The 17,599-nt window shown below is 42.6% G+C and overlaps 2 protein-coding genes across 3 annotated transcripts in view; one reads left to right on the top strand and one right to left on the bottom strand.

Annotated features, from left to right (window-relative positions):
- The window catches only part of TACC2 (transforming acidic coiled-coil containing protein 2), a 96,944-nt gene extending 89,721 nt beyond the window's left edge, over positions 1–7,223 (bottom strand). The window contains exons 1-2 of one of the 2 annotated variants that reach the window (XM_015867493.2): positions 7,119–7,223; positions 1,528–1,656 (exon numbers count right to left, since the gene is read on the bottom strand). In XM_015867493.2, the coding sequence (XP_015722979.1) occupies positions 1,528–1,656; positions 7,119–7,129 (140 nt within the window). In that variant the 5' untranslated portion in view covers positions 7,130–7,223. The remainder of the gene's footprint in view (positions 1–1,527; positions 1,657–7,118) is intronic. The other variant, XM_032445541.1, reaches the window with a different exon arrangement.
- A 3,482-nt stretch (positions 7,224–10,705) lies between these two features.
- NSMCE4A (NSE4 homolog A, SMC5-SMC6 complex component) lies at positions 10,706–17,580 on the top strand. Its single transcript, XM_015867504.2, has 11 exons — positions 10,706–11,297; positions 12,460–12,540; positions 12,878–13,008; positions 13,796–13,947; positions 14,228–14,327; positions 15,284–15,374; positions 15,917–16,011; positions 16,223–16,271; positions 16,402–16,493; positions 16,962–17,050; positions 17,495–17,580. The coding sequence occupies exons 1-10, from the start codon at positions 10,982–10,984 to the stop codon at positions 17,040–17,042; spliced, it is 1,188 nt and encodes a 395-aa protein (XP_015722990.1). The 5' UTR covers positions 10,706–10,981; the 3' UTR covers positions 17,043–17,050; positions 17,495–17,580.
- The last annotated feature ends 19 nt before the right edge of the window (positions 17,581–17,599 follow it).

The raw sequence follows: 17,599 nt of genomic DNA, 5'->3' as shown, positions 1-17,599 counted from the left end.
GTGCATTGTATGCTCAAGCACAGTTCCACTGAAGGGTTCTCAGAAAGACAGTTGAGAACAAAAGGCAGAGCAGCAGTGTTTCATTACTGGTAGCTCCAAGGGATTAACGTGTTTGTGCCCTCACCAGTGGTATTTGATAGTGCACACAGCAGAGGAATAGCAAACTGTTGGGTTACTGTACCTGGAAGAGCTGCAGAGCAGTGCTCCTGAGTCCAGCACACCCAGTTCCTATCTGACATGAATAAGAGGCAGGAATTTCATGTGGCATCTATGTGCTGGGCCTGGCATTCCTGTGGTCGTTCTCTGCCTCGGTGTAAAAACATCTGGCTTGAGAGCATGAGGTATGTAAAGGGGCTGGAATGAACAGCAGCCAGAGTGCCCTGCCTTTACAAGCTCGTGTTTTTTAATGAAGCCTCCAGTGCTACAATAGCACTTAAACCCACTGTTACTGGTCAGAATCCCTCAGGTCAGAAACAAATAATGTGTATTCCCTGAGCTTTTTCAGGTTTCATGTTAAGGTACATGTGAGTGGGTTTAGTGGCACGGGGCTAAGACAAAGTGTCACATAAATCTGTGCTACACCTCAGAGAGCTCAACATGAAGAAGCCACAGTCTATAGTGAAGCTCTGGAACTAAAATGCATGAAAGCAGCTGCCAGGTTCCGTTTTCTCTGTTCTCTCCATCCTTCTTCATGATCCAGAAAACTGAAGTTCATCAAATTAAAGTTTTAGTATGTGCTTCCTTAGAAAACAAAATAGAGGCACGGTAATATTCATTGCCTATAGACAATGTTTTTGTTTAGGCTCTCTGCCATGAATTTAAGAACAAAGATCCTGTGGGAGCTCAGGGAAACACAAGCCTGACAGTATATCCTCACTTCTGCTAGCTGGATTATTTCCTCAGAGCAGAAACTGAGCTCATATTTGGTGCTATTCCATTTCTACAGCTAAAGCGAGAGAATGCCATGAGGTGAGAGCAAAGCAGCTGCCCTGCAAAACAACGGTATGGTACCCATGTTGGGGAAGAGGACCTTTTGGTGATCACTTGTGATTTCTGGTTGTGTATTTGTCTTTTTTATCAACACATGTGCAAGGGAGAAGCCTTCTCTCTGGTGGGTGAACCTTGTGTAAGTTTGCAGAGCCACGCAGACAGCTGCTCTGCTGCCAGCAGTGAGTCATGAGGGAGCAACAGACATGCTATGAGCAGCAACTGCTCCAAGCTCTGGGCCCAGAACAGCTCTGTCAGGCAACGCTGACATTACACTTTGGCCTCGGACTGAGACCAGAGCTTTGGCCTCATCGGTTTTCTGACCCACTCTGGTATCTCTGTCCCTGTCCCAACCATGCCAAGCAACCTCTACTCACTGCAAGTAGTTCCGACCTATGCAGATGCTGCTCATCTGCTCTGTACCAGTAAGAAGTCAAATCAGTTCACATAAACCATGACTTGTGAGAGCAATCCTCATGCTCTGATGTCTCAGTTTATTCTTTTTGATTCCGTGACAGAAGAAGATGAAGAAGTACTCACACTGGGCTGCTTTCCTGTGATCCTTCATCCACTCTTCTTCCTGCAGGCAACTCCAACTCTTTCTTGATCAAAAGAGGATCTAACCCAGGAGGACTGGAGGACTCTGAGCAGGGGGAAGCACAGCTCATTCTGAAAGGTGAGGTATGTATCTGGTTAATGAATTAAGCACTTCAGTAAGATCCAAATAGTTTGGCATGAGTTATTAGGCTTAATCCTATTATACACAATATTTGGCATAATTACCAGCCCCACACTACTTGGATAGCTCAGTTTTATACATAGAATACATGCTACCTAAAGTATTCATATGGGACAATTTAGCATGAGCTCAGTTTGCTCGATGTTAGAAGTGCTACCAAACAAGACAGAACATTTTAATGTTTCTTACTTGCACATGATGGATAAGACACACCAAGCAATAAATGACTGCTGGAGCACTGAGCATGAAGTCATGCACCAGCTGTTCTTGCAGGTAGAAGGAAAGAAAAGGGGAATGCTCAGAACTGTACTCTTCTCCAATCTTGATATAACTGATATAAAATAATTGGTATTTTCTGCATATCAGAATAAAGTTGTAGAGAGTTTTGAGTCTAAATGATGTCCTTCAGCTCTTGTTTCCTGCTCAATTCTAGAAGTGCAAGCCATCCAGATGTGGGAGGGAAATCATCATCCGATCCTTAAGCAGCATGGAGATAATAATTAATTCTACCCAAAAATATTTCTTTCATGCTGAAAATAAGGCTTTCATTTCAGCTCTCAATAGAACTTGCACTGAATTATGCAATTTGGTGCCTGATGTAGATACGTGGTGTCACATGGGACACTTTGGGGTGCCTCTCTGGAAGACATGGCACTCAGCTAAGCTGTGTGTGCTATCTGCAGACACACAGAGATGGCATGGCCACCTCAGGGTGCCTAAAATGGTGCTCACTGCCCATGTCTGCAGGTGTGGATCACCTTTATCTACACATCCAGCATCATATGTTATAAACACATATATTCCCTTTTTTCACACTGATTCCAAAGGACCCAATCCTCAGAAGTGATGCCAAAAGTATTTGGCAAAATTTGAGAGTCCAAGAAATTTACGTCCAAATATCAGAGCACTTCGCTCTCCAAACCACACTTATAACACCATATTTTTTTCACCAGGTTCCACACATAGAACTGAAGTCAATGGGAAGGCTGTTAGAGCTGGGGAAATGCGTCTCTGCACTGTAGTAGTGACTGTCCAGATGTCCACATCCATTTCTGGGCATGGAGGAGAGAACAAGGACTTCTCAGGTAGGTTCCCAATGCAACAAGCAGTGAGCAAGGCTTGGAGCTACCCCACAGAGCTCACCCTCTGGTCTGTGCCTATCATCGCACAGGGCTGCATCTGATTTCCTTGTTATTACTGTCTGCCTTTTGTAAACAGCCAATTATGACTGATGACAAATATCTCACCCATATTGGATCACAAGACACACATGACTGTATAACCCAGGTCCATAGCCAACTTGGCAGAGCGCATGTGTTTGTTTTTACACCAATGCCCAGTCATTCACTCAAAGGGAAGGATGCTTCTTCCTAAACCTTAAAGATGAGGCAGAAGAACATTCCTTTGACTTGGGGTGAGTTCTGGAAGGAGTGGTGGCACCTCTGGGGTGAAGGCCATGTTTTTGGAACCACTGATAGGTGGCTGTCCTGATGCAGGGCCCAGGCACAGCACTGGGGTGGTGATATACAGCTCAGAGACAAAAATCCACATTATTCTCACTCACGATGTTCTGTGGTTTATCAGTCATGAGAACAAACTATGAAAATAAGCCTCTTGGGAGGCTGGTATGTCAAGATAATTTGTTAATAGCACGTCCTGGGCTTGGTTTCAGACTCTCGTCCAAGCAAGTGCACCAGGTCATGGCAGGGCTCATGCTGGGAACTGAGTCACTGGCCTCTGAAACACTCTTGCACTTGAGATAGTGTTGGGAAAGCCATGTGTCATTGTTTACCAGTATGCTGAAGGCAGCTGGAAGAAGAAATATTTCCTTTGTAATGAAATTTGTGGAGTAACACCAACCTTCTGTTCCATGAAAACTGTTATGTTACATAAGCAAAATGCTTGCAGGTAGGTAGGATTGGCGATGGAAGGTCTTTACTGGTTTACAAAGAGGGGTGACAATGACAACACTTTGCAAAGTGAAAACTGAGGCACAGAGGGGTTGAGTGACCAATGCATTGTGCAATCCTGGACTAAGCTTGAAACCAGGGCCAGTGTTCTGCATCCAGAACAACATGTATTAGGGACTTTTCTCAGTGATGTTACATTGATTTAACCCTGCACAGAAAGACCCCATTGCATTTCAAGGCTACAGGTCCTAAATACTTCCTTAGGCTCATTTGTAAGTGCCAGCCAACTACATTTTTCTGCACAGCAATGTCACAGGGTACCATTAAAAACATCACAAATAAATAAACAAAGTAAAGCAGTAAGGCTGAAACCTATTTGACGTGCTAAAGATAATAACAGCATAATAACGAGTGCTTCATTATTGGAATTACCACTCTTCCATCATCTTTATAACAGTTTTTTAATGGATGTAATGACTTGAATGTTTAAGGTGAATATCAATTATACACCCATTTCTCTCCTTGGCTCTTTTGACTCAATGAAGCAGGCATGCAAAACAAGACAATGAGGTCAGTTAAAGACAGTGCCTGAAGTCTGTATGATGATCTGGTGACAGTGATTGGTGCCTACGATGCACTTACTCTAAACTGGAGTTCTTGATGTTTGCTCCTGTGGTTGTGACTTTTTTAAGGGATGATCTAATGGTGGGAAGCTGTCCCAGCAATGTTGGTGGAGATATAAAGTTAACTGAGCCGCTCGCTGTTGTTACAGATGGCACAACTCTTCATCCTTTTGACAGACATAAACCTAATCAGCTCCTCCTAACGACAGATTTAAACTCATCTAACACATTGCCTTGTCCAGCTGGGCCTACACTATTTATACTCATGTTATCATTTTCCAATAGTATAAACAATATCCAGTTTCAGAATTTCACTCTTCATTTACAGGTGTATTTTCTGCATTAGTGTTTCCTCATCATTAGCAAATACTCAGGGCTTTGATGGATTTTAACTCAGTCCTGCTTTTGATTTGGGAGGGTTCTCTGGAGATCAGGCTCAGAAAATAACTGTTGTTACGTGTAACAAGGAGCTGAATTTACATTTTACATTTTAAAGCAAAGATCGTCATAACGAATGTTAAAACTGGGATGAAAATCTTCAGAAATCATCTGCAATATTGACTTCCTGAGTCTGGAAACAGCCCAGTTCAAGATGTCAGTTCCCCATTTAATCTCAGTAAGATTTTAACACCAAAATCTAATTAGGCATTTTGAACATCAGCTGTAGTTATTTTGGTTTTGGTCATTATGACAGATGGAACTTGACAGATGAACAGATGAAACTTGATTCCACAGTTGGTTTCTATTTATCTGCTATTTATCTATTTGTCATTGAGCCGTTCTTTCAGCCCTGGGAAAATTAAAAAAGGGTAATAAAGTGAATGGAAATAAGCAACTTTGGTCCAGCTTTCCTTTAACTGCACCTACGATGTCTGTAACCAGCCCTGTCACTTCAGTCCGGTGACTGGAGTCATGTTTGGATGTGGACTCAGTTCTCCCAGTTACAACAGCTGTTTTTAATGAATCACAAAGCAGTCGGAGATACCACTAAGTGAAAAAAATAACAACACTTCTAGTCCTAACATGAAACCACGACTGTCTCTAGTACCCAAAGAGTGGACAGTAACCGTATTTTAAGTCAATGCGGTGAACACAAAATAAGGCTCACAGCTGTTTGCCCAGTTTAAAGGTCATATAAGGTTGGAGGATATGCAATACCACCCCCTGTAGCTAATGGGATAAACTGAACTGAGACTGTATCTTCTTGTATCCAGATGTGATCATTCTTTTCTTATGTGATCAAGCATCTGTATACTGGAATTCACTGAGTTGATGGAGTTGGATTGTTTATGGTAAGTGCAAGAGCTTATAGATTGACCTCAACCTCTTCAGTCTTCAGATATAAGAACTTGCCATGGAAAGATATGATGAGACTGTAGAATACATTAATGCAAAAGCGCTATTTCCAAAACTCTTAAAACACTGGGATAACGTTGGGCCTAAACATAATGTCCATAACAACAAAGAAATGTTGAGGCTGGTTTATTACAGTGCAAGAATGTCACCTTTAGTAATAATATGTCAGTGCTCCATGCTCCTGATGCACATCACCTCTGATGAGAGCACTGAACTAAGAGCCCAGCACAGAAAGTAGGAACAGACTTGATGTCATGAATTTAGACGTCCCCCATCCCATGGCATCGTGCAGAGATTTTCATCTGGGTTCCATAAAATTCTGCAGTGCTCCAAATTTGTGGCTAAAAGCAGCTTTTTCTCATAAAGAAAGTGGTTGAGTGTAATTTTCAGTTTACAGTTGGAAGTGGCACGGAAACTGTGAGTAATAGGCAGTGCAACAAGTAGGCATGAAGCTTATTCCAACAGCTAGTAGCAATTGCTGTAGTTTCAGTTCAATGTGCTGCATATGGAGTGCACACAGACACACAAAGAAATACAAAAAAACCCAAATCATGATAGACTAATCAAAAGCTTTCTCTATGAGGATGAAAAATAGGACAACAGCTCAAATCATCTGAGGATAATAATAATAAAAGTGAAAGACAGCTATGTATAATACATCACACACATGGTGTTAGGGAATTCGTAATCTGTACCAAGCAACAATCAGAATGGAGCTCATTAAAATCTAGGCATGCAAGGTCCATAACTGCAGATTTATTAAGCTGCGCTTTAACAATTAGGGTTTTGAGACTTGTGAGCTGCTGTTTTGTACTTCTCTTTCTGCAGCAGTCTGCGCCTCTGGCTGCAGCAAGGAGATGCTCACAGTGCCAGGGTCTGATAGCATCAAAGATCAGTTGTGCTCCAGGAGACCTACACATCTCTCTGCCTCTTTGAGAGGGTGAGTGAAAAGCTGACACTGAACCTTAAAAGCATGAGGTGCTGCTATTTGACTGACAGCTCAACAGAGTCAAAGAAAATAGGGTTAAGGAGGAGTGTATATCTCACCCAAAGCTGTTTGTGGGCTTTTTTGTTCTTCCTGGTTTTATAGAGTAAATATATTTTGGGAATGGGAGAAAACATCCTTAAGCAATCTTTCCTGAAAAACTGCTTAGCAAATCCTTGCCGCTTGGTCTGATTTGATCACTTCAGTCAGATCAGTTCTGCACACACAGCTGTTGCATTGCATTCCTCCTAAAGGTTCCTGTTTTCCTTCATTATCACTAAAGAGATTATCTTGCTTTCTTAATCACATTCATACTGGTCTTGTTTCCTTCCAAAACACTTCTGTTGCAAATACAGCAACTGTTCTCAGCCAAAAGAATGATTAGCATGACACCTAACTCATTGTGGTTGGGTAGCTAGAAAAGGTTTTTATGCTATACGCCCAGCCTGCGTGAATCAAGAGAATCTCTTCTGATTCAGAAAAACAGATTTCATTTAGATAAATTAAATCATTCTTACCTTTTACTCATGCAGCCAGACTATTGCTAGGAGTCCTGTACAATCCCACACAGCACACTGCTGCTCTGGATATGAAGCAAACAAACACAGCCTGATCCATTTGCAAGGACTCAGAGCTGGCTGAGTCTTGGTTTGCCCAAGCACCACGGGTGCTGGATCATATGCTTACTGTGAAACCAGAGAACTAAATGAGTCTGTCAAGTCCTAACTAGCATTTAATGACAAATTTATTTTGGCAAGAATGTATAGAGCAGTATTGTGTCAGACTTGCTGAGCCTTGTATATTTTGTATCTGTCTTGATGACTGACGTATTTTCACAGCATCCCGTGTGCAAGGGTGTCTAATGGAAAACAACACAAATTAACTCAAACTTTGTTTCCCCACATGATCTTTAGGAGCCCGTAGTTAAAAAGGATTCTGTCAAGAAAAACTACACTCTGTGAAGTCTTTACTCTGAGACTGGCTGCCAGCAATGGAACTCTTCAGTCATTAATTGAGGTGGTTGAATGTAGAAGCAATTGAATTTAAGATCTTGGGTTTAAGCTTAGATCAGAGACACGGGACAAACGTTCACTCTCTTCAGGCTTGTTCTGCCCAACTCAATTTGAAGGTTGTTCTATGGTATGAACTTCCACAGGGATGTCTCCTTCTCCCTCCACCATCCCCATAATCTGTAAGCTCTCCTAACGATTGCTTCTCTTTCTATTCCTGTTCTACTCACTCTACATCATGCAACGCAAACTAACCATCGATTTACAATATAAGTCGATGAGGCTGCCTTAAATTTCTTGCCACAGCCTGCTTTGGGACTGTCCAAATGTTTGATGAAAAATGCTAACTGGCTGATTTGGGAGCACGTGCAAACTGATACCTGGTCCATAGAGCACCCAAACCTGTAATTCTCACAGATCTCTGTTTCAAAGGTGGAAAAATGCCTACATGTAGATGTAGATGCAGACTCAGATGCAGATGTGAAGGGCAGGGTAAGGGAAATAAAGACAACAAGGCTTAGCATTTCTGTCCATGGGCTCATTTGACCCCTCTGGCCAACTACCAGCCTTGCTACCAAAACATAACAGCAATATAAGCCCTTTTTATTAGAAAAATGCAGAATCAATTGAAGTAGCTCTGTCCTTATGTGTCGGCAATGTATTTCAACATAGTAACATAATGGTAAAAATCCATGTTAGTCTCAGTCTAATGAAGTACTATTTGAATCTCAGTTCTCTTATCAGGACAGGCTACAAGTGTCTTTAGATATCTGAAGATCTATAAGAAAGAGGTTTGGGTCACCGGAGGTAACTTTCCACCTGTAGGTGTGGATGATGGTCAGCTCTCACTTAGGAACACAGTTAAACATCTGCACAGTCTTTCTAGAGAGCAGCCAGCTAATTTTATCCCTGAAATTCTGCGTATGAGACACATTCTTGTCGTTACATGGCAACGTAAAATCAACAAGCAACCCCTTCTGAAACAAACCCTTAGAACTACCTCTGAAAAAAAAGAACCATGGAAGAGTGCCATATTAAAAACCTCCAGCATTCTCAAATTGCTATTGCAGCCTGTAACGTTGCAGCTTGTTTTTAAAACAGCTGTTTTAGGACATGCATGCTAATATCTTAGCATGGTCTTAAAGAGATATTATTAAATAGTCATCATCCAATGTCAGTCTGTTGGTCTTAGAAAGATACTATTAAATAGTCATCATCCTGTTGTCTACATTAGAGGTTATGTGGATTGTAAAACAGGTTATACGAGAGATCACGAAACTAAAGAACCTCAAAGGAACCACTGTGTTTTTTACTGGTAAGCAGAGAAGGTTCTTTTACTTATAAGACACTCCTTCCACCTTTTAGTAATGTCTAAAGCATAATTAGCAAACTGCTTTGAGTCTAGACATTTTTAACTTTAAAGAACTAGTAAAATATTACTTACCAGTTTTCCTCTAGACTAAAAATGAAAGCACACCATTCAATTTACCACTGACTTTTATAACCTTCCGCACTCCTTCTCTCCTAGCTGGTGTATGGATCCCCTTTCTCCCTGGATCACATGAAAGTGTTCTATTAATGTGAATTGGCTTATGTTTGAGAACACTATGCTGGAGAGCTATGAAGTGTAAGGAATCTGACCCAGGGATCTGCAGGGCTGTGACACATCAGTTCTTTACAGGGATTCTCAGTTGCTGGTTGAGAATAACACAAGATAGGTCCGTACATGGCGCGCAGCCTGCTGTCATTGTTGATGTTAGTAAGCCTTTTGCCTAAGGTAGTGAGACAAGCTGTGTGATACACCACTGTAACTGGAATTTTCCCCTCTGGCAAACACTACAGGGCTGTAAGTACCAAGTGTCAGGCTGCCTTTCCACCTGACTAACTCAGTAAGTTAGGAAAACTATTCACCACCAGCACACACAGCCATAGCATGGCTAGAGAAAAACACTGCAAGTCAGCACTGCTTGGTGTATTTCCCAAGGAATGCTTTGCTGGAGCTCAGAACAAACATTCCAAGTCTGGGAACGCTGTGAGAGTACCTGGCACTAGAAAAGTCTCCTGCCACCATTCCATTCTAAACCTCTTTGCCAGTGTTTAGTCTTCTCTCATCCACACGCTTGGCAAAGAGGGAAAGCAGCCCGTCTCTTCCCACTGTGGATGAGATGGATCTCTCAGCCCATTTATCTGAATGCAGTAGTTGAAGAAAGACGCACAACTGGGTTTTATTTTGCTCTCTTTGGAGCAAATCTGACCTACTTGACACACAAGTGGAACATTAGCTTTGTGATTCCTTCTGGAAAAGCACATTGCAGTGTAGATGACTTCACTATAAATCCTTTCTGTCTGCTTTCTCCCCCTGACTACACAGCAGATGGGGTCCCGTGTGTTTTACAGAGTTCCGTTCGTAATTGTTCCTCTGGAAATACCTTCTTGCACAGGCACCATGTTTGCTGTGATTCGATGGGCTGTACCCGAACCCACTGTGCTGGAAGGAGATCTGGTGCCACATTTTTACCTGCCATTGGATAATCTGTAAACATGGAAAGAAAAGCTCCTGCAAGAATCTTGTGTATAAATGTATAAGGTATAAACGTGCACTTCTACATTAATAAAGCAAGCAGATTGCAGACCTTGGACCTACCCGGAGACACACAGTGAACACCATTGGTAATTAAGTTCTCAGCACCATAAGGAATAGCATTATTTCTATTTGATGTCAGTGGGGACTGCTTGGAGCCGCTTCCTGAAACACAGCGTCTGTCTGAGCTTCTGTGTGCGGTGAGTTATACAAAACACGTGCTGCTAAGGAGGAGAAATCACTTGGATGCTGTGGCTGGGTTCCACTCGCAGGACAATCAGTGCTGGCACAGCGGCTCTGTGTCACTCTCCAGCCATGAGACAGCACAGTTCGTGCTGGCTGACACTTGCACCCCTCAAACCCTTCACACTTGGCACAGGCTGCCGGGCTGCCCGACCCCCCTCGCCGTCTCCTCACATTAGAGCTGCTCAGAAGCACAGCTCGGAAGGATTCGCTGCCGCCGAGTTGAACGTTAAACAACTTTTAGCCCCGACCAAAACGGCTGCGCCCTCTCCCGGTGCTCGCGGCGCGGCTCACTGGCAATAACCGCCGCGGGCCGTTTGATCCGAGAACGAACCGAGGCCGCCCGCGAGCTCCGACCAGCTGAGGGACAGCAGCGAGGGAGGAGCAGCGCAGCCCCAACCCCAAACTCTCAGCTCCCAGCCCCCCAGGCCGTATTGACTCAACGTGCCGCCTCGGCCCCGCCTCCCCGCTGTGCCGGGTGAGCGCGGCCCGCTCTGCCCCTCCCGCTCTTTCTACGGCGGCCGCGCAGCCCCGAGCGCCGGCAGCGATGGCCGAGTTGGATGGAAGCGGAGATTCCTCCTCCCCGCGGAGTCCCGGCTCTGCCCGCAGCCGCATCTCGCTGTCTTCAGCTTCTCGCGGCAGCTCCGTCTCTCAGCGGAGGCAGCGGCGGCTCTCGGGGAGCCGGGGCCGCCCGCCGGCCTCCGAGGAAGGGGACCAGGAGGATGAAGAGGAGGACGAGGACGACGAAGAGGAGCCGGAGAGCGAGAGGCTGCAACCGCCGGGGAACAACGAAGGTGGCGGCGATGAGAGCAGCAGGAGGATGATCCGCAACCAGTACCGAGAGCTGATCTGCAGCGTGCAGCGTGAGACGGGGCTGTGGGTTAGGCCGGCAGGTGGTCATGGGGCTCTGATCTGAGCTGGGACGGCTCACGTGGAGCTCTGCGTCGACATGGGCAGCGACCCGAGGGATGGAAACCTTCCCTGGGAGGGCAGGCAGAGGTGGGGAAGAGAAGGGTCTGGGGGGGAGCTAAGAGCGGCCTGGAGGTGCCTGAAGGGCTGGAAGAAGGAAGGAGAGCAGCCTTTTAGCAGGGTCTGCTGCGACGGGACAAGGGGAAATGGTTTCAAATGCAAAGAGAGGAGATTTAGACTGAATATAGTGAAGAAGATGTTTATAATGAAGGTGCTGAGGCATTCTATGGGCTGCCATGGGATGTGGAGGCATTTCAGCCTTGCAGACACCCCGCATGAGGGGACAGTGAGAGCCTGATGGGGGCTGGGGTGTCCCTGTGCATTGCAGAGGCTTGGACCAGGTGGCCTTTAAGGTGCCCTGCCAGCTGAAGCGATTCTATGAGCAGCTCTCCAGCTTAGTGCCTGTGTTTCTGCTTCTTCCATTGAGGTTTGCGCTGTGTTGCTTTTCTCATTAAGGCATTACGACTGTGGTTTAGGAAGCAGTGCCAAACGTAGCGGGATCCAGTGCTGATTGCTTCCTGCGGGCTGAATGTGTAGAGCTGTTATAAAGGGATACAGCGTGGTTTATGGACGGGCCAGTCTGTGCTTACGTAAGAAAAACATCAGTGCTGTCCATGCCAGTGCACTGAACTTGTTCCTTGAAGGATGAGAGTAACTGAGAACTGCACATCTGAAAGCCTTGTTAAATCATGTATACTTTACATATGAGTAACTGTGTTTGAGCTGGTGATGTTCAGAAATCACTCTGCCTTTGTTTTGTATCCCTTTGTTTCCTGAAGTCCTTAATTTAAAAGGTTAAGGTGAAGCAGCACAGAAACCCCAGCAGTAATTAGTGGCTGCTTTGGCACTGATGTGGGTATTTAGCAGCAGCCAAGAGGAATCTGGGATCTATCAATATTGAGCTTTGCAATAAAACTAATTGAATGTATGTAATTAACACAACTTCACAATGGTGTGGTGTGCGAGCAGAAGAGTTTCAGTTGAGGTGTGTGTATGTATGTATTGATGCTTCTGTATTTAAATAACGTAGGCTTTCATTTGTGTCCTTTCCCTTAGAAAATCGTGAGGACATGCTGAGCTCCAAAAGCAACAGGCTGACAGAAGCTTTGGAGGAAGCCAATCAACTATTCAGTGGAGGTAACGAATTCTTGTAGTCCTTGTGATTGCTTGACAGTGGGAAGAGATGAAGCCCTTATGAACGAAAAAGAGCAAGAGAATGAAGCTGGCATCCGAGTACTTTATCAGAAATATTAATACGCAATGTTAAGGTTGTTACGAGGTGACCTGTTAGTTCTTTGTGCTTGCCCTTGTTCAGTCATCCTCTCCTTTTCCCTTGGAAATGTGAGTATTATGTAACTAATTGAATTGGGGCTCATTGCAATTAAGTGGTTTACAAAGCTCTGCGTTGATGATCTGAATTTGGTTTTTGACAATTGTGTATTGCTAACATCTGCTCTTTTTCTTCTTGTAACAGTTTCCCGAGCACGAGAAGCTGCACTGGATGCTCAATTTCTTGTCTTGGCATCAAATCTAGGAAAGGAGAAAGCCAACGAGTTGCGCTCAGAGATCACAACATTTGATTCATTGACATTTGCAGAAGATCTGGTAAGTTCCAGAGTTAGGCTTTGCCCTGTTTCTTTATATAGGATTACTTTGCCAGTGCGTGCTTTTAAGTCAGTCTTAAATACTTTCTTTGATAGATGTTCTCTGGTTTGACACCAAGCAGTTTCTTTATCTAGTTTACTGCTTTATGTGTTTTTGAATGGAGTTCTCAAGGTTCCGTGTGTATTATTCAGATGATTCTTGATTTCATTGAATGGATAAACACTACACTCCCATTTTCATGTGCTAATAATTAGAGAGCAGAAACTCGTGTGACTTTTGTCTAATAGTGATGATAATCTAAGCAGTGAAAAACAAAAGTCTGTGTGTATTCGCCAGTGTCTGCTGTCATTTGTAATGTAAGAAAGAGGAGTTCGTTGAGGAGGGAATACCTTTCTTGGGATCTAGTGAAGTATTTGGAAGCTTAAGAGCCCTTGAAATGAGATAAACTTAGGCTCTATTTTCTTACAGTCCATCCAAGGGTTTTTCCATACAGTAGTTGGAAGAACTACAGGCCAGTCATTTCTATGTGAAATTGATTCACTGCAAAACACTGATTTTTGGATTTTCTCATCTAGTGTAGATGTCTGCTGTTAAATCCTCTATTTAGATACACCATGACTTGCCTGTATATATTGATTGTATCTTCAGCAAAGCCGTATTTCTTATGCTACACTGTGACGTTAAATAGTAATTTAGTAGGACAGGCACTGTAATACAGCTTTTCACCATTGATCTGTCTACTAATCTTTCTTGATGGGAATTCTCATTGCTGTTTTCTTTTTCATAGCTTACATTCATGGGTATAAATCGCACAGAAACAGATGGAAACGATAGTGATTCTGAGAGCATGTCAGGTTGCTACTTACCCAGTAATGCTTGGTATAAGCTGGGAGAAGAAGCAGAAAAGTACTTCAGGAGAGCACCTTCTTTTCACTACATGTAAGTTTTTTTGCAGTGCAAGCAAATGACCCTAAGTGGTGTTAATTCTGATTAATTACCTTTAATGCCCTGGACTCAAGTAGAGTTTAATCTCAAATGAGGCCTTAAATGAGGTGTAAGAGAAGTGCAGCCAGGATCCACCCCTTCTTCTCACACAGCTGAATTGCCTTCACCTGTGCTGCCAGGGCTGGCTGGGTCCTTTCCCCAGGTGCTCAATCAGTGGCTCAGGCTGTGACTCAACATTTCCCAAACACATATATGTGATTTTTATTCTGTTTAGGTTGGGGTCTTTCAAGTCTGAGCCTCCCATTCCCAGGCAACGAATTGAGAGGCAGAGAAAGGCTCCAGGAGGGAAAGAAACACGGGCAATGCCAGCTCAGGTTTGTACACTGCTGTCTTTATTAATGATCTGTTATAACAGGGTAATTTCGAGGGACATAAAAATCTTTCTGTTTTTGTTTTGGGATTTGTAACTCTTACCGGTGTAGCACTAAAAGATTCAGACTTTACTCTTATGCCTGGTAATTTATGTGGACTGAAGTATTTCATGAACTGAGTGGAATGAAGTTGGGCTTATGGTCTGCATGTTTATTTTCACTTTCCCTGCTATTTCTTGTCATAGGTTCACTTCCAAGAATGGTCTTTCAAACATGTTTTATAGATATAAAAGAAGTACCTACAATGGGTGACTGACAGATGTTCCAAAATCTTTAGAAGCCCAGTGGAGCTTGTATGGCATTAGTGCATGTGAAGAGGTGTCAAATGCCCAGTTTGTATCCACAGAACTGTGTCACAATAGAGCAGAGAATGGCGGGACTTTTCTTTTTTGCTCAGTTTTTAAAGAGAAAGATGAAAATAAATGTCTCACAGAGAGTTTCCAGCTTGCTGTGATCTTGCAGGTCTGATAGTGTAGGAAACGTTTTTCTTAGGTTCTTTAGTGTCTTTCTAAGGTGTTGGTACATCTCAAAGAGAACAGAGGTTGAACTGACTGAAGGAAAAAGGTAAAGAAAATGATGAGTATTCTGATCGCCTACCAATTCATTTGCATGGTTGGCCATATTCCAGGCTGAAATGCCTGGAACAGTAATCATCAGAAGAGATCAAGACAAGTTCAGATTAGCTTATTTGCTCTGCCTCTGAAAGGAAAGGCTGAAAACACATCAACTGAAAGGTCACTGCTTGTATCGTACAATGGGAAACTCATTCCTAAAGCACTTTGTAAGTTTTCAGATGCTTGCATAAGCGTCTGTAACTCTATGTGTGATATAGAAAAAATGCTTTCTGTTACATAGTGAGTTCATAAAAGGTCAATTTCATGTTCTTGTCTTTATAACAGTTAAAAAAAATGGAAGAGTCTCATCAGGAAGCTACAGCAAAAGAAGTGGAGAGGATCTTGGGGCTGTTACAGACTCATTTTAGAAATGATCGTAAGTATGACTCGATTTAGCTTTTGTAGCATTAATTTGAGAACACGAGTAGTCTTTCCTTCCACAGCTAAGAGCTGTTAAACTATAGAGGCAAAATGAGTTGGAGCTGATAAGTAGAACTGTTTATTCTGAAGGTCATTTGTTGGCTATGTATTCCTTATGAAATCTAATGAGTTGAGGTTTCATTTAATCAAAGAAAGGTTTGAGGTTGGAAGGGACCTCTAGAGGTCATCTGGTCCAAGCCCCTTGCTGATGTAAAGCCAACAGAACCACGTCCAGCTCTTGAACCTCCCTGAGGAGGGAGGTTTCAGAACCCATTTGATGGCGAAATTAGTTTCAACTATTTATTTTTAAGAGGTAAATCAAATAGTGTACCTGAAACTTGGTCTGTACACACAGTTGTGAAGTCAGCATTATAGCTAAATCACTGTAAGCGTCGACTTAGCTTTGAAAGCGAGTAGTGATGTTAGTTTGTGTATTAACTCTGTGGTATCGCCTGCTTTTGTTATTGTTTTTTAACTGAACCATTTTGACTTTGCCAGCTTGTACTCCCATTTTCTTCTTTGATCTTGTGGTTGATCCAAACTCCTTTGCACGCACTGTGGAAAACATCTTCCACGTGTCCTTCATAATAAGGGTAAGGCAGAACAATTAGGTTTAATTTAATATTTACTGCATTCTCCTTTGTAATCACTGCAATTAAATATATTCTTACTTCTCCCTAATTAGGGTTATTTATCAACGTATGCTCTTGTTTGTGATGATGTATTAGTGACTATTTAGACAGATCAGTCCATTATCTCATTCAGATCTAACATCTGAAATCTTCAATCCTACTCTGTTTTTAGGATGGCTTAGCAAGATTAAAGCTGGATGAAGATAAATTGCCAGTAATAGGTATGTAAGCCTAGCTCTAAAAAACTGTTTAGATCATGTTAGTGGTATTGATCTTTGGGAAGCTTTTGCCTTCCTGAAGGATGCTGCCTTTATAACTGTAAAGATACTGAAAATGCAATATCTTGAACAGAGCCTGTCCGGAATGCTGAAGGAAGAAATGATGACCATGGTGCTCGAGCACGGAAGCAAGCTATCATTTCCCTGAGTCATGAAGAATGGAGGGTATAATAACTTGATATCTTCAATTCATTTCTTTTCCCTGAAGGTTAAGAATACATCTGAGAGTTGTGTTGTTGTGTGCTCAGATGAGGATGAATGTTCACATATTACTATTACTGTCTCATGTATTACTGCATTTAATTTTGTGGGCCCTGCCAGTTTAAGTGCTTTTGACTTTAATGACTTGCTTTTACTACTTAGTGAGGGCTGTGTAGTGTAATCACACCATCTATTATGTCCCCTTCTATATGATATTTCTTCCTAGAAGTGAGGTCCATTTTCCTCACTGTCCTCTAATTTTTGATAAGGTTTCTTAGCTGTAAAAATTTTCTCCTCAGAATGTGCAGAATGGACATTCAGAATAATGCTTTAGTATGAGAAACCTCATTTACGTCTGGTGGTAATAATTGCAATTGTATTTAAACAGTTCAGCCCTGTAACTTAATGTATTTTTCTGCCATTTCTAACTAGGAAATTGTAGAAACATATGAAATAACAGAGCCTATGATCAGCCCTCCTAATAGCAATGAAGATGAAATGGAGACAGCTTAATTCTTTAAGTAAGTTCTCTTAATACATCAAATTGAAGGGACAGCATTCAAGTTCCTTTTGCACGTGGAGGAAATGTGTGGTGATACATGTAGAAGCACTATAAGCTGGGTAGTTGTGTGACATCCTGGCTTTCTATATTCTCAATCTTGCTCATTTAGTTGTTGTCTATATGGTAAATTAACTGACAAGTTCATATTTGATGGCAGTTCACCTGCGGGATGTTTTATTGAATTTTATACTGAAACATTAGGCTGTGAAGAATCACATTGTAGTTTCTGTAGTGTTTCTTTTAACATACTAACAGCTGAGCTGGTTAAGAGTGGTCTGAAGAGGGGCTTAGCCTGTCTGGTTCCCTCCCAAATCCTTTGAGCAATAGAACTGAATTACTGTATTATTTATGTGCTAACTGCTGTATCTTAATTATTACTTTTTTTTTTTTTTTCCCCCTCTAGGTGCCTTAGAGGAAAGTCTTAATTCAAGGATACCTTTTTATCTGTATATATTGTAATATTAAATTTATTTTTTATTGAAACGTGAAGTTGTCTCAGGGTTAACCC

Source organism: Coturnix japonica, chromosome 6 (assembly GCF_001577835.2).
Source record: "Coturnix japonica isolate 7356 chromosome 6, Coturnix japonica 2.1, whole genome shotgun sequence".
NCBI classification, from domain to species: Eukaryota; Metazoa; Chordata; class Aves; order Galliformes; family Phasianidae; genus Coturnix; species Coturnix japonica.
The sequence above is the reverse complement of the archived record's forward strand: the minus strand, read 5'-3'. Positions and strand labels throughout refer to the sequence as shown.

What these genes read in the sequence shown, in the direction of transcription:
- NSMCE4A (XM_015867504.2), top strand. Translation starts at nt 10,982, where the DNA reads ATGGCCGAGTTGGATGGAAGCGGAGATTCCTCCTCCCCGCGGAGTCCC. An exon ending in GCTGATCTGCAGCGTGCAGC is followed by an intron (nt 11,298 to 12,459) that starts GTGAGACGGGGC and finishes CCTTTCCCTTAG; the next exon opens with AAAATCGTGAGGACATGCTG. An exon ending in CACGGGCAATGCCAGCTCAG is followed by an intron (nt 14,328 to 15,283) that starts GTTTGTACACTG and finishes TCTTTATAACAG; the next exon opens with TTAAAAAAAATGGAAGAGTC.